The 12,023-nt window shown below is 41.4% G+C and overlaps 1 protein-coding gene across 1 annotated transcript in view; it reads left to right on the top strand.

The window, feature by feature from the left end:
* Positions 1-5,500: 5,500 nt before the first annotated feature.
* adamts18 (ADAM metallopeptidase with thrombospondin type 1 motif, 18) overlaps positions 5,501-12,023 on the top strand; it is a gene marked incomplete at both ends in the record, with an annotated part of 54,603 nt that continues 48,080 nt past the window's right edge. Inside the window, 3 exons of the mRNA XM_084159567.1 lie at positions 5,501-5,602; positions 5,719-5,797; positions 6,571-6,890. Of these exons, the coding sequence (XP_084015693.1) occupies positions 5,501-5,602; positions 5,719-5,797; positions 6,571-6,890 (501 nt within the window). The remainder of the gene's footprint in view (positions 5,603-5,718; positions 5,798-6,570; positions 6,891-12,023) is intronic.

Genomic DNA, 12,023 nt, shown 5'->3' with positions numbered 1-12,023 from the left:
AATATGGCTGCCATAATAACATTTCATGGAGGTAAAATCACATGTAAATATGACATTTGTAAATGAGAGGCATTTTTCAGAATTGTGTAAATGTTATTCTGAATCCAAAATGCCCAACATGATTACACTCAGAAACCTTCGCCTGCATATAAGTAAGTTCATTTTGTATTGTGTTATTCTGTTTTTAAAATTGTTTCATATGGCTCTTGATATATCTAGGACTATGAGTGGCACTGCCATGCCTCTGTTGTGTTTGAATAGCCGAAGCTAACTAGTTTTTCAATGTGTGTTCATGTTTTAATCTCAGCATATCAACAATGGGCAATTCCACACAATATAACAACAAGCCTTTCACAACACAAGCACACAGTAGCGTAACCAAGTTACAGGAAAGAAACCATCATACAACAGTAGTGTACAGTGGGGAGAACAAGTATTTGATACACTGCCGATTTTGCAGGTTTTCCTACTTACAGGTGCAGTTAATACAGGTAATGAGTGGAGAACAGGGGGGCTTCTTAAAGGAAAACTAACAGGTCTGTGAGAGCCGGAATTCTTACTGGTTGGTAGGTGATCAAATACTAATGTCATGCAATAAAATGCAAATTAATTACTTAAAAATCATACAATGTAATTTTCTGGATTTTTGTTTTAGATTCCGTCTCTCACAGTTGAAGTGTACCTATGATAAAAATTTGACCTCTACATGCTTTGTAAGTAGGAAAACCTGCAAAATCGGCAGTGTACCAAATACTTCTTCTCCCCACTGTATATGTACAGCCCTATTTTCCCCACTAAAACTAAGTGTGCAAGATTGATTCAAAGTCTTTGAGGTGACCAGGACATGAGTATGTCCTCAAAGGGTGAGGAAACAAAGTAGCCAATGGTGGTTGTAGTTCTGGGGCCTGACCAGCTTGCACAGCTACAGTTGAAGTCAGAAGTTTACATACACCTTAGCCACATACATTTAAACTCAGTTTTTCACAATTCCTGACATTTAATCCTAGTAAAAATTCCCTGTCTTAGGTCGGTTAGGATCACCACTTTATTTTAAGAATGTAAAATGTCAGAATAATAGTAGAGAGAATGATTTATTTCAGCTTTTATTTATTATCACATTCCCAGTGGGTCAGAAGTTTACATACAGTCAATTAGTATTTGGTAGCATTGCCTTTAAATTGTTTAACTTGGGTCAAACATTTCGGGTAGCCTTCCACAAGCTTCCCACAATAAGTTGGGTGAATTTTGGCCCATTCCTCCTGACAGAGCTGGTGTAACGGAGTCAGGTTTGTAGGCCTCCTTGCTCGCACACGCTTTTCAGTTTTGCCCACAAATGTTCTATAGCATTGAGGTCAGGGCTTTGTGATGGCCACTCCAATACCTTGACTTTGTTGTCCTTAAGCCATTTTGCCACAACTTTGGAATTATGTTTGGGGTCATTGTCCATTTGGAAGACCAATTTGCGACCAAGCTTTAACTTCCTGACTGATGTCTTGAGATGTTGCTTCAATATATTGACATCATTTTCCTTCCTCATGATGCCATCTATTTTGTGAAGTGCACCAGTCCCTCCTGCAGCAAAGCACCCCCACAGCATGATGCTGCCACCCCCGTGCTTCACGGTTGGGATGGTGTTCTTCGGCTTGCAAGCGTACCCCTTTTTCCTCCAAACATAACGATGGTCATTATGGCCAAACAGTTCTATTTTTGTTTCATCAGACCAGAGGACATTTCTCCAAAAAGTACGATCTTTGTCCCCATGTGCAGTTGCAAACCATAGTCTGGCTTTTTTTATGGCGGTTTTGGAGCAGTGGCTTCTTCCTTGCTGAGCGGCCTTTCAGGTTATGTCGATATAGGACTCATTTTAATGTAGATACTTTTGTACCTGTTTCCCCCAGCATCTTCACAAGGTCCTTTGCTGTTGTTCTGGGATTGATTTGCACTTTTCGCACCAAAGTACGTTCATCTCTAGGAGATAGAATACGTCTCCTTCCTGAGCGGTATGACGGCTGCGTGGTCCCATGGTGTTTATACTTGCGTACTATTGTTTGTACAGATGAACGTGGTACCTTCAGGCGTTTGGAAATTGCTCCCAAGGATGAACCAGACTTGTGGAGGTCTACAATTATTTTTCTGAGGTCTTGGCTGATTTCTTTTGATTTTCCCATGATGTCAAGCAAAGAGGTACTGAGTTTGAAGGTAGGCCGTGAAATACATCCACAGGTACACCTCCAATTGACTCAAATTATGTCAATTAGCCTATCAGAAGTTTCTAAAGCCATGACATCATTTTCTGGAATTTTCCAAGCCGTTTAAAGGCACAGTCAACATAGTGTATGCAAACTTCTGACCCACTGGAATTGTGATACAGTGAATTATAAGTGAAATAATCTGTCTGTAAACAATTGTTGGAAAAATTACTTGTATCATGCACAAAGTAGATGTCCTAACTGACTTGCCAGAACTATAGTTTGTTAACAAGAAATGTGTGGAGTGGTTGAAAAACAAGTTTTAATGACTCCAACCTAAGTGTATGTAAACTTCCGACTTCAACTGTAACTGGTCATTCTGGGCAAGCTGCAGCAACAAGGGTAATATCCTTCCTGTATGACTGGCAGAGTATTGGGGCTGTGGGGTGATCAGTTTCCATTTCTACAGTTAACTATAGGCATTCAGCAGATGCACCTTGCATACCAAAGAGACCCATTGACTAACTGGAATGTTATCCTAGCCAAAATGATGCTGGGGATACTTCAGTAGTGGAATGGTGGATTGTCTGGTTGTGAAGGAAAGTCAGTGAAAGGACTGTTACAAACAGACGTGCCTTTAGATCTTTCCAATGCCTAATTGGCCTGTGGGTGGAGTTTGTTATGTTGAATGTGGCAAAAAGACATAGCACAGCTCCACACACATATACATTTGAAGATGATCCCTGGGCTTTGATGGACAGTAAAAGGGTTGCAGAGGATCAAGCATTGTGCACAAAGGCCACTATAAATATAATAAATAAATATATATATATATATATATATATATATATATATATATATATATCAAAGTCAATCCCCAGCCACCATAAATAATCACATACAGCAAGTTTTACCTCTTGTTTGCCATTAATGGCATATGTCCTTATAGGGTTGTTGGAATTACTACACGGACGCCATATTGGATTTGTGATCAAATCTAGGGGGGCCCCCTAACCAATGTTCCCTCAAAAAAATGTGGCACTGAGAACATTTCAGGTCTGCTGAGAGCAAACTTTTACGTTGTGAAAATTCTGTGCAATTTTCAGCACGCATTTAATGTGAACACTGAGGCTATACCAGCTTTAAATTACAGTTTTAACAGAGGCCAAATAGGCTACTGTGGCTATTTGATCATAATGTAGGCCTACCAGAGTGGCCTACCATCAAAAACAATGGAGAAAATGCATCCCATAACATTTTAACATGGAAATAGCTGTTCTATCATTCAGTCTACAGTAGCAGCCAATGTGTGGTGTTCAATGTAGGCCTACATTCCATGAGACTTTTGAAAAAAATATGCAGGGCTTGACATTAACCTGTTTATCCACTTGTCCTTCAGACAAGGAGGTGACTGAAAATGTTGTGGTGTTGTTTGATGCAAGAAATCACTTTACAAAATAAATACATTATTATTCCCATACCATTATTACAGAGAATCAAACAAATTATGCTACCCTCTGCCTATTGGCTACTTAGCTTATTCAAGCCTGTCTCCAAACACACCACTGCCCCTTTAAGACAAAGAAATGCTCTTTACCTGATTTGCTTTTCAAAGATGTCTAGAAATGTACAAGTTTTGTGCTCTTGTAGAAGCAATCACTCCCCTATTGCTGACTTCAAATGATCTATAACTGGGCTAATAACTCACTAACCAGCAAAGGATATTAACATAATGTGCACACGTGGCTACATGCAGCTCTGGCTTTGATATCAAAACAAGGCATCTACTCATGATGGTTCATGCTGTAAATAGTCCAGTTCAAAGTAAATTTCACAGATCCATATATGGCAATGGTTTATTTTTTAGTACATAGGCCTACTGCAGCTTCGATTGGTTATACCGGTCTGTGTAGATTAAATGCTTGTGTGTCAATGCAATAGAATCCTACTCCGATGTGTTCTGCCTAAAACAAAATATCCTGCATAGTTAGTTTTGCATACTAAGTCTTGCATAGTTCGTTTTGTTTCGGTATGTTGCATTGAAAGTGATTCGATCACAATTGCCACAGTAAAGGGAAACGTTGATAGTGTTAGCTAACAGGGAAAACTCTAGAAAATTGAGTGAAGTTCAATCTCGTGCTTCTCTCAATGGGTTGATACTGTATTTGTTATGCGCGGCAGTCCTGGTGGAGCTGCGCCGCAGTCTCTGGACTACTGCATGCGCAGTTTAGAGGCGTACGTTGCCCCTAACATAATTTCAAGAGTAGGGGCTAAACAGGGCCGGTTTCAGGCATAAGCGACATAAACGGTCGACAAAGCCACTGACACATCCACTAAGTGAAAAAACCTTCTAGGCTGCACAACAAAAAAACTAGCACCAAATGTGCAAAAATTATCCCTTTATGTTTACACTTCATTCACCAATTTGTGTGAATGACCTGTTATGGAATAGAAAAGCTTGCCTATAATAACAATGACTTAGCCAATTCATCTCTCTACTCTGGCCCTACATTTCATACAAAGGTCAGTCAGGTGGGCAATTGCTTATAAAACTCAAGTGGACTGAAAATCTGACCTTGAATTATAGGCTTCACAATTTGCATCCAATCAAATGCTTTCTGTATCTTCCTTGATGTGGAAAGTTGCTTCGTCCTGCAATATTAATTTAAAAGGTCTATATCCTTTCCACTGGGCATAGACGTCAGTTCAGTCTTGTTTTGATTTACATTTGGTTAGTTGTCAACTAAGGTAAATGCAACGTTAAATCAACAAAAAAATATCACCATGTCATTGGATTTCGTTTCAAAACTGGGTGAAAAAAATACGAAATGCCCTTATGATGGCGACTTTTTGCAAATCCAATTAGTTTTCCACATTGATTCAACATTATCACATAGCTTTTTGGGGGTTGAAATGACGTGGGAAACAACGTTGATTTAACCCGTATTTGCCCAGTGGGTTGTGTGGGGAGCACGAACTTGTTAAACTAAACACTGATGCTCTTTGCTGATTGGCCCGGCTCCGTTTCCACCCGCGGGTGCTACTGCTGCTTTACTGTCTGCAGGAGCTGTCACTGTTCACTATAGAGAGCGCAGTCAGCACTCCGGCGATTTGCTACCTGTTTCAGAAAGACGCACGAGTGCACTTTACCTCTCCAGGCACAGCCAAATGGACAAGGCGGACTTGACGTGATTATATGTAAAAAGGCACCTAAAGAAATTAGCGATGTCTTACAGTTGCATTACGCGCTGCCGCAGGTTATTACTTCTGCGTTTTTTGAGGAGGTAACAGAGGAGGGATTGCATGCCAACATGGATTGCCTTTTTCTTTTGATATGGACTTTGCCTATCCCATTTGTCAGCTGCACATCAGTGAAGATTTTATCCACTCTGTGGTTCTGGAACACATTGAAGGCAGGTGACAATTAACTGTATAATCAGATATACTTTAAAATTGCAGTAGGCTGCCTGTTATAGTACACTGTTGCGCTTGTTGTGCCATTAACTTGTTGCTACCTGTCGTTTTGCAGACGCTGCATATCTACTGCTCACATTCCATTTACTCTGTTTCGGCTACTTTTGCCAGTGACACCAGTGGACTGAATCACGGTTCGTATTTTGCACCGGGCCGGTTGTTTACTTCTCTCCATAACGGATAAGAAAATGGTTACTAACAACATTGTAGTCTGCGACAGTCTGTAACTTTTACAATCCTTTAGAATGAAACAATAACATAGCTACTGTTCAGAAATAATAAAACGCATTACTTGTATTTGGTGTGTCAGGTTTACCGATGAGTCACCAGGTAAAGCGCTCATGGTTCCTTGCGCGCATACTGCCTCACATCTTCTTGGCTGGTAAACTTTAGCCACGCGCGTTATGCCGGTGAAGGAATTCCCTACAGAAGCGGCAGTTTCCTCCTTGAGCAGCCGGCGACGGGGCGGGTCGAGTTTAGATGATTTACATTCTTTGATTTACCAGTGCGAGTGGATGTGACTGTAAAAAACTATCTGGATTTGTTTCTGGGCGTTCCTATTAGGCCTACGTGGCGTCTGATACTGTTCCTAAATTATGGGTGTCTTCGTGTTCTTATTGAATAACTGTTTATTAGATTAATATAGGCTATGATAGCGGAATAACGTTTACAACTTTTGGATCTGAAACGTGGTATGATTATGAAAGGCCTGAATACACAAGCCAGTATGATATCTAATGCTCCCCTCATAAGTCGCTTAAATATTATAACACTGTTTGATCAATTATACTGTGATCAGTATAATTAGACTAGAGGGAGTTTAAATGTGTGCAAATACTTTGTGCCAATAAGATGAACCCATTGGATGTGGGTTTGGTGGTGACCTTCTCTGTGGTTCTCCCCCCAGATTACGTGTTTGTGACGCCAATTGAGGTGGATGCTCAGGGTGGGTATGTGTCCCACGATGTGCTGCAGCGAGGCCGGAATAAGAGGTCCCTGCCGTCCATGGGGGGCCCTGTACACTACAGACTATCTGCCTTCGGGAGGGACATGCACCTGGATTTACAGCCTTCCATGGTAGTGGCAGAGGGCTTCACAGTACAGGTACTGGGGACAGAGGGCATCACCACATTGGCACAGGTGCCAGCCCACCAGGACTGCTTGTATCAGGGATTTATACGCAACCTCACAGCTTCCTCTGCAGCCATATCTACATGTTCTGGCTTGGTAAGTGTCCCCTCGAGTCGTTACACTTTTTTCGTGTGTCAGGAAACATACACCAGTTTTTTTTCTAGTGATTTAGATTTTCGCGGATTAGACCTTGTTTCAAACCACCTTTATAATATGCAATGTAAGCAATGAAAGAGAAAAATAGTGTGTGTGTGTTTGTGTGTGTGAGGAAGAGCGAGAGAGAGGGGTGTGTGAGTGAGAGAGGGAGAGAGAGAGAGAGAGAGGGGTGGGGGGGGGGGGGGGGGGGGATAAGAAGCGAGGAGAGTGGAGAAGAGACAGTTCTGTTTTTTAAGTTGCTGGGCTTAGTGCCTCTCTCAACATTTCCTCCCTCAGGCGGACAAGCAGATCACATGTCCCACCCCGGACACTAGGCCTCCATAAAACATATCTTTATTTTTGCCAATAGCCTCTACCTCCTTCTCTGCTCCCTGCTCTTTTGTCCCTTGTTTGCCCTGCTTCCCCATCTCCCTTGTTCAGTGCAATTAAACCCAGGGTGAAGTTTCAGCCGCTTGGCTGGCAGTGCTAATCTTTGTATTGTCCCTTTCATTAGTAGTAGCTTCTCCACAATAAAACAGCAGTGACCCATTCTTTTAAAACTGTGCAAGGACACAATATAATTTGGGAGCAGTTGCATTTGAATAGACTGGAAGGACTCTTTGATCGTTTTTTCTTCTACCCAGTTTCTTTTCTCTTTTTTTTTCTCACAAGGATGACCTGAGGGCCATCAGCAATTCACTTAGTCCATCGTTTCTTAAAATGTGCTTCTACTTTTAGATTTCAGATGGAAAGGAGGGAGAGCTACATTAAAATACCTACTATTACAGTAGTACATTAAAACTGAAAAAAGGGGAAGAGAGAAACATGCACTGAAAGAGTGCATAGCCTGGAGGAGTTTAACCCCACATGTCATCTCCCCTTCACGAGGAGCTTTGGATTAAGTACAAATGAGGACCCATTCATCCCCCTTGATCCTCAGCAGCTTCTTTTGCCTGGAAACAGAGGATAACTGGGTGAGAGCTCGATTTTTTGTGCAAGAAGAATGTTAATTCCAATTTTGGAGTGGCGCTCCGAGAGAGGATGGTTGCTCTCTCTATAGGCCGATGGAGGCACTCTTTGTGGTAGTGTAGGTCTCCACTGCTGGCACACAGACAGACAGGCTCACGGTCGGTCAGAGAAGCCCCGGCCTCCACAGTCCGCCCACGCTGGTCCTCTTAACTACTGTTTGATAGCATCATGCCCTAGCAGATGGAGGGGGATTCTGTTTTTAAATCAAGAACAGGCAGACTCTGTATTAAGACCGGGGATAGGGGATTTGCTCAGTAAATCCTGAATAATTTAACATGGTGTTTTTAATTACACTCCTCATGAGAAGGACATGTATTTCCTTTGTGTGTTGATTGTATTTTCTCTTTTTCTCTTTTCTGCTGACCTCAAATGACTTAAAGACACCAGTTTTTTAAGACTAGTACATATATTGCTGGTTCTCTGCCTGCATTCTCTGGTCCAGAGGTCCCGGTGGTTGACCTCAGTCACTCCCTATTTCAGGGTCATGCTGGTCTCAGTTCCTCTGTAGTGAAAGTTCAAAGCTGCTCTCCCATTCCTCTGTGAATGCAGGGAGAGATAAATTAGAGCTCTGCTGTCCTCCCCAGGTCACCGCTCCGTACACTGGGTGACAGAGCCAGCCCTTCCTCACAAGGACCAGTCCCCAAGAGCTGAACTGAACTCAACAAGAACTGTTCCAGCCCACTACCAGTAGGCTTGGATGCACTCTCTGAGACCATTAATATGTCATTTATTATCTTATTGGACGGCTGGAGCATTGGTGTGTGGGCCAGCTATATTGTTTGGCTGTTGAGCCATTAGATTGCCCCTTCAGCGGATTCCGGCTCTCTGGCTAAGCGTGTCCGACCATTACAAACTCGGCCATGACCTTTCCCAAGCCCCCTCTTCCACGTTAGGATGCATGTCTCTCTAGTCTATACAGTTACAGCCACACCTTTTAAAGTTTAAGTGTAAGCTGAGAAAACAATGAAACGTTTCTGATAAGGCTTCAGTTTCTCTAGGGTGCATATTTTATGTGGTTGAAATATTGTCTGCTTGCAAAACAGTGTCAAAGATAACACATAACACGCGCATTAACATTTGCATTTTCTCAAGAGATGCTGAAATAAATTTATCATATTTCTCCACTCCTGTTCCCGAGACAAAATTAACATTTGTTGTATAATTGTATTGCAAGAAATGCATAATTCTGTAGGAGTTAATATTAAATGACGCTACATGTGAGAGGTTATAGGCCTACAGTCAGTGTCCATATTTCAGTTAATATTCCATTTAAACCATATTAACTTAAATTAGGAATATTCTGTTTATTTACAGATACGGGGATACTCGTGAGCGGGATATCAAAGGTGCATGTAAACAGCTTATCCTGAGTAAGACCAAAAAGCGGGATATGAGCTACTATGCGGAATACTGTGCGCATGTAAATGTGGTCAATGTGTGACATCTCTCCTTTCAGTGATTCCTGTGGTATTAAAGCAGGTCACTCTCTCTTAGGTAACCACATATATTCAGAGAACACATTTTTATTGTTCTTTGTTTTAGAAATTAGGCTGAGAGGGCTAGGTGTATTATTTTCCCACAACCCCTGTAGAGTTGTAGACCGGTTCTAATTACGGGGGTAATTGAGTCTGTTTGGATGTGTACTAGGGGTCTTTTTAATGACCCCCAGGTACCAGGGGATGAGTGTGAAAACAAACCCCTTTTCCCTTTCTTTCTCTCATTCCCCAGCTTGTTGCTCTCAGACACCTCAAAGCAAGTTGTTTATTTTGCTTAGTGCCTTATTGCTGTCGTTGACACCCTAACGTGTGGAATACCACTCAGGGACAGTTGTGATATCCATTAACAATGATCTGAGGAAAGGAAATATGTCAGCAGACATGCACATTTGTCTGTCTCAACAAGGTGTAAGTCGTTGGACGTTCCACAGTGTGAAAAATACACAAATTCTCTTCCCATGGTGTGGTATTGGTCATATAACCGGTTTAGTGGGATTCTTTTATCAGAATTATAGAGTCCTACATATATTACAAAACATGAGTTATGTGATGTGGTGGTCATAAATTATTGTCCTGGAGTGAACTTTTCTCTGGAGAGTATCATATTTAAATGTTGTGCACAGGCCTGAAATAAACAAGATGGCTGCAGATCAGTTCTTTGTCTGCACCTCATATGACCTACAGTAAACCACAACTCTCTCTCTGATCAGTGTCCTATGGGCTCCATCTCCCCACAATGGGCTCCATATAGATGCAGGGCATACAGGGAGTAGAGCTGAGCCTGATACATGATGAGGGATTCTCAGGTAGGGCTTTAGGCATTTGTACTTGTCCATTTTCATAAGAGAACTGGACAAATTGGAACGTCTGTTGGGCCTCTGTAGTTACAATTGCTCCCTCGTCCCTCTCATAACTCATAGGCTGTTATGCCACATACGACGTGAGCCAGTCGTGTTGTGAGCGCTGCCGAGGGCGATTCCCTGGTGGTCTCTGTGGTGACAGTGATGTAGTGCCCACCACTAGATGCCAGTAGGAGAGGGAGCCAGGCCCTCACCATTCTGCTTGTCACAGGCATTGTGCTCGGGTTTCTCACACAAGACGAATGAGGAGCGTTGAAGTGGTCGTCACTTCACAAAGCAGAATCTATACATATTCCTCGACCCGTATGTGTCAGCACAGTAGATGCAGTACCCTTTTGTTAGACAATATGTTATTTTCCATCAATGGTTCTGGCTTGTTGTCAAATGAGGATAGCGTTTTGACCTGTATGGCTGCTTTAGTGAACATTTTTCTCTGTGTAAGACGTGCACAAACATGGTTGCAGAACATATCAAATCAAAGTTTATTGGTCACGTACAAGGATTTTGAAGACATTATCGCAGGTGCAGCTAAATGCTGGTGTTTCTAGCTCCAACAGTGCAGCAATACGTAGCAATACAAAACAATACACACATAATCCAAAAAGTAAAAATAAAGAAATTAAGAAATGTTGGAACTAATCCAATTAACAACCCAAATAGCAGTAACAGTAATCCAAATGCAATCTATACTTATCTACACCGGATGAATTTACACAAGATATACTAGGAATGATATGTACAGCTGTAGATGTATTAGATTGAGCTATGTCAAGAATCCAGTATATAAATAAATATGCGGTGTGCATAAACAGTGTAACTAAAATGCAATGTACAGTAGTAGAAATATTAGAATGAGCTTTGTCGAGAATACAGTATTTAAATACACAGTACAAAACCCCATAGCAAAATGGTTAGAATTGCAGGAAATTAGCTTCCAGAGTCCAGAATTTAAATAACATACAGTACCAGTCAAAGGTTTGGACACACCTACTAATTCAAAGGTTTTTCTTTATTTTTACTATTTTTTACATTGTAGAATAATAGTGAAGACATCAAAACTATGAAATAACACATATGGAATCATGTAGTAACCAAAAAAAGTGTTAAACAAATCAAAATATATTTTATATTTGAGATTCTTCAAAGTCGCCACCCTTTGCATTGATGACAGCTTTGCACACTCTTGGCATTCTCTCAAACAGCTTCATGAGGTAGTCACCTGGAATGCATTTCAATTAACAGGTGTGCCTTCTTAAAAGTTAATTTGTAGAATTTCTTTCCTTCTTAACGCGTTTGAGCCGATCAGTTGTGTTGTGACAAGGTAGGGTTGGTATACAGAAGATAGCCCTGTTTGGTAAAAGACCAAGTCCATATTATGGCAAGAACAGCTCAAATAAGCAAAGAGAAACGACAGTCCATCATTACTTTAAGACATGAAGGTCAGTCAATACGTAACATTTCAAGAACTTTGAAAGTTTCTTCAAGTGCAGTCGCAAAAACCATCAAGCGCTATGATGAAAGTGGCTATCATTAGGACCGCCACAGGAAAGGAAGACCCAGAGTTACCTCTGCTGCAGAGGATAAGTTCATTAGAGTTACCAGCCTCAAATTGCAGCCCAAATAAATGCTTCACAGAGTTCAAGTAACAGACACATCTCAACATCAACTGTTTTGAGGAGACTGTGTGAAATCAAGCCTTCATGGTCAAA

This window comes from Coregonus lavaretus, assembly GCF_964263955.1.
Source record: "Coregonus lavaretus genome assembly, chromosome: 4".
In the NCBI taxonomy this organism is placed as follows: Eukaryota; Metazoa; Chordata; class Actinopteri; order Salmoniformes; family Salmonidae; genus Coregonus; species Coregonus lavaretus.
Note: the sequence above shows the minus strand (reverse complement) of the source record. Positions and strands in the feature narration are given on the sequence as shown.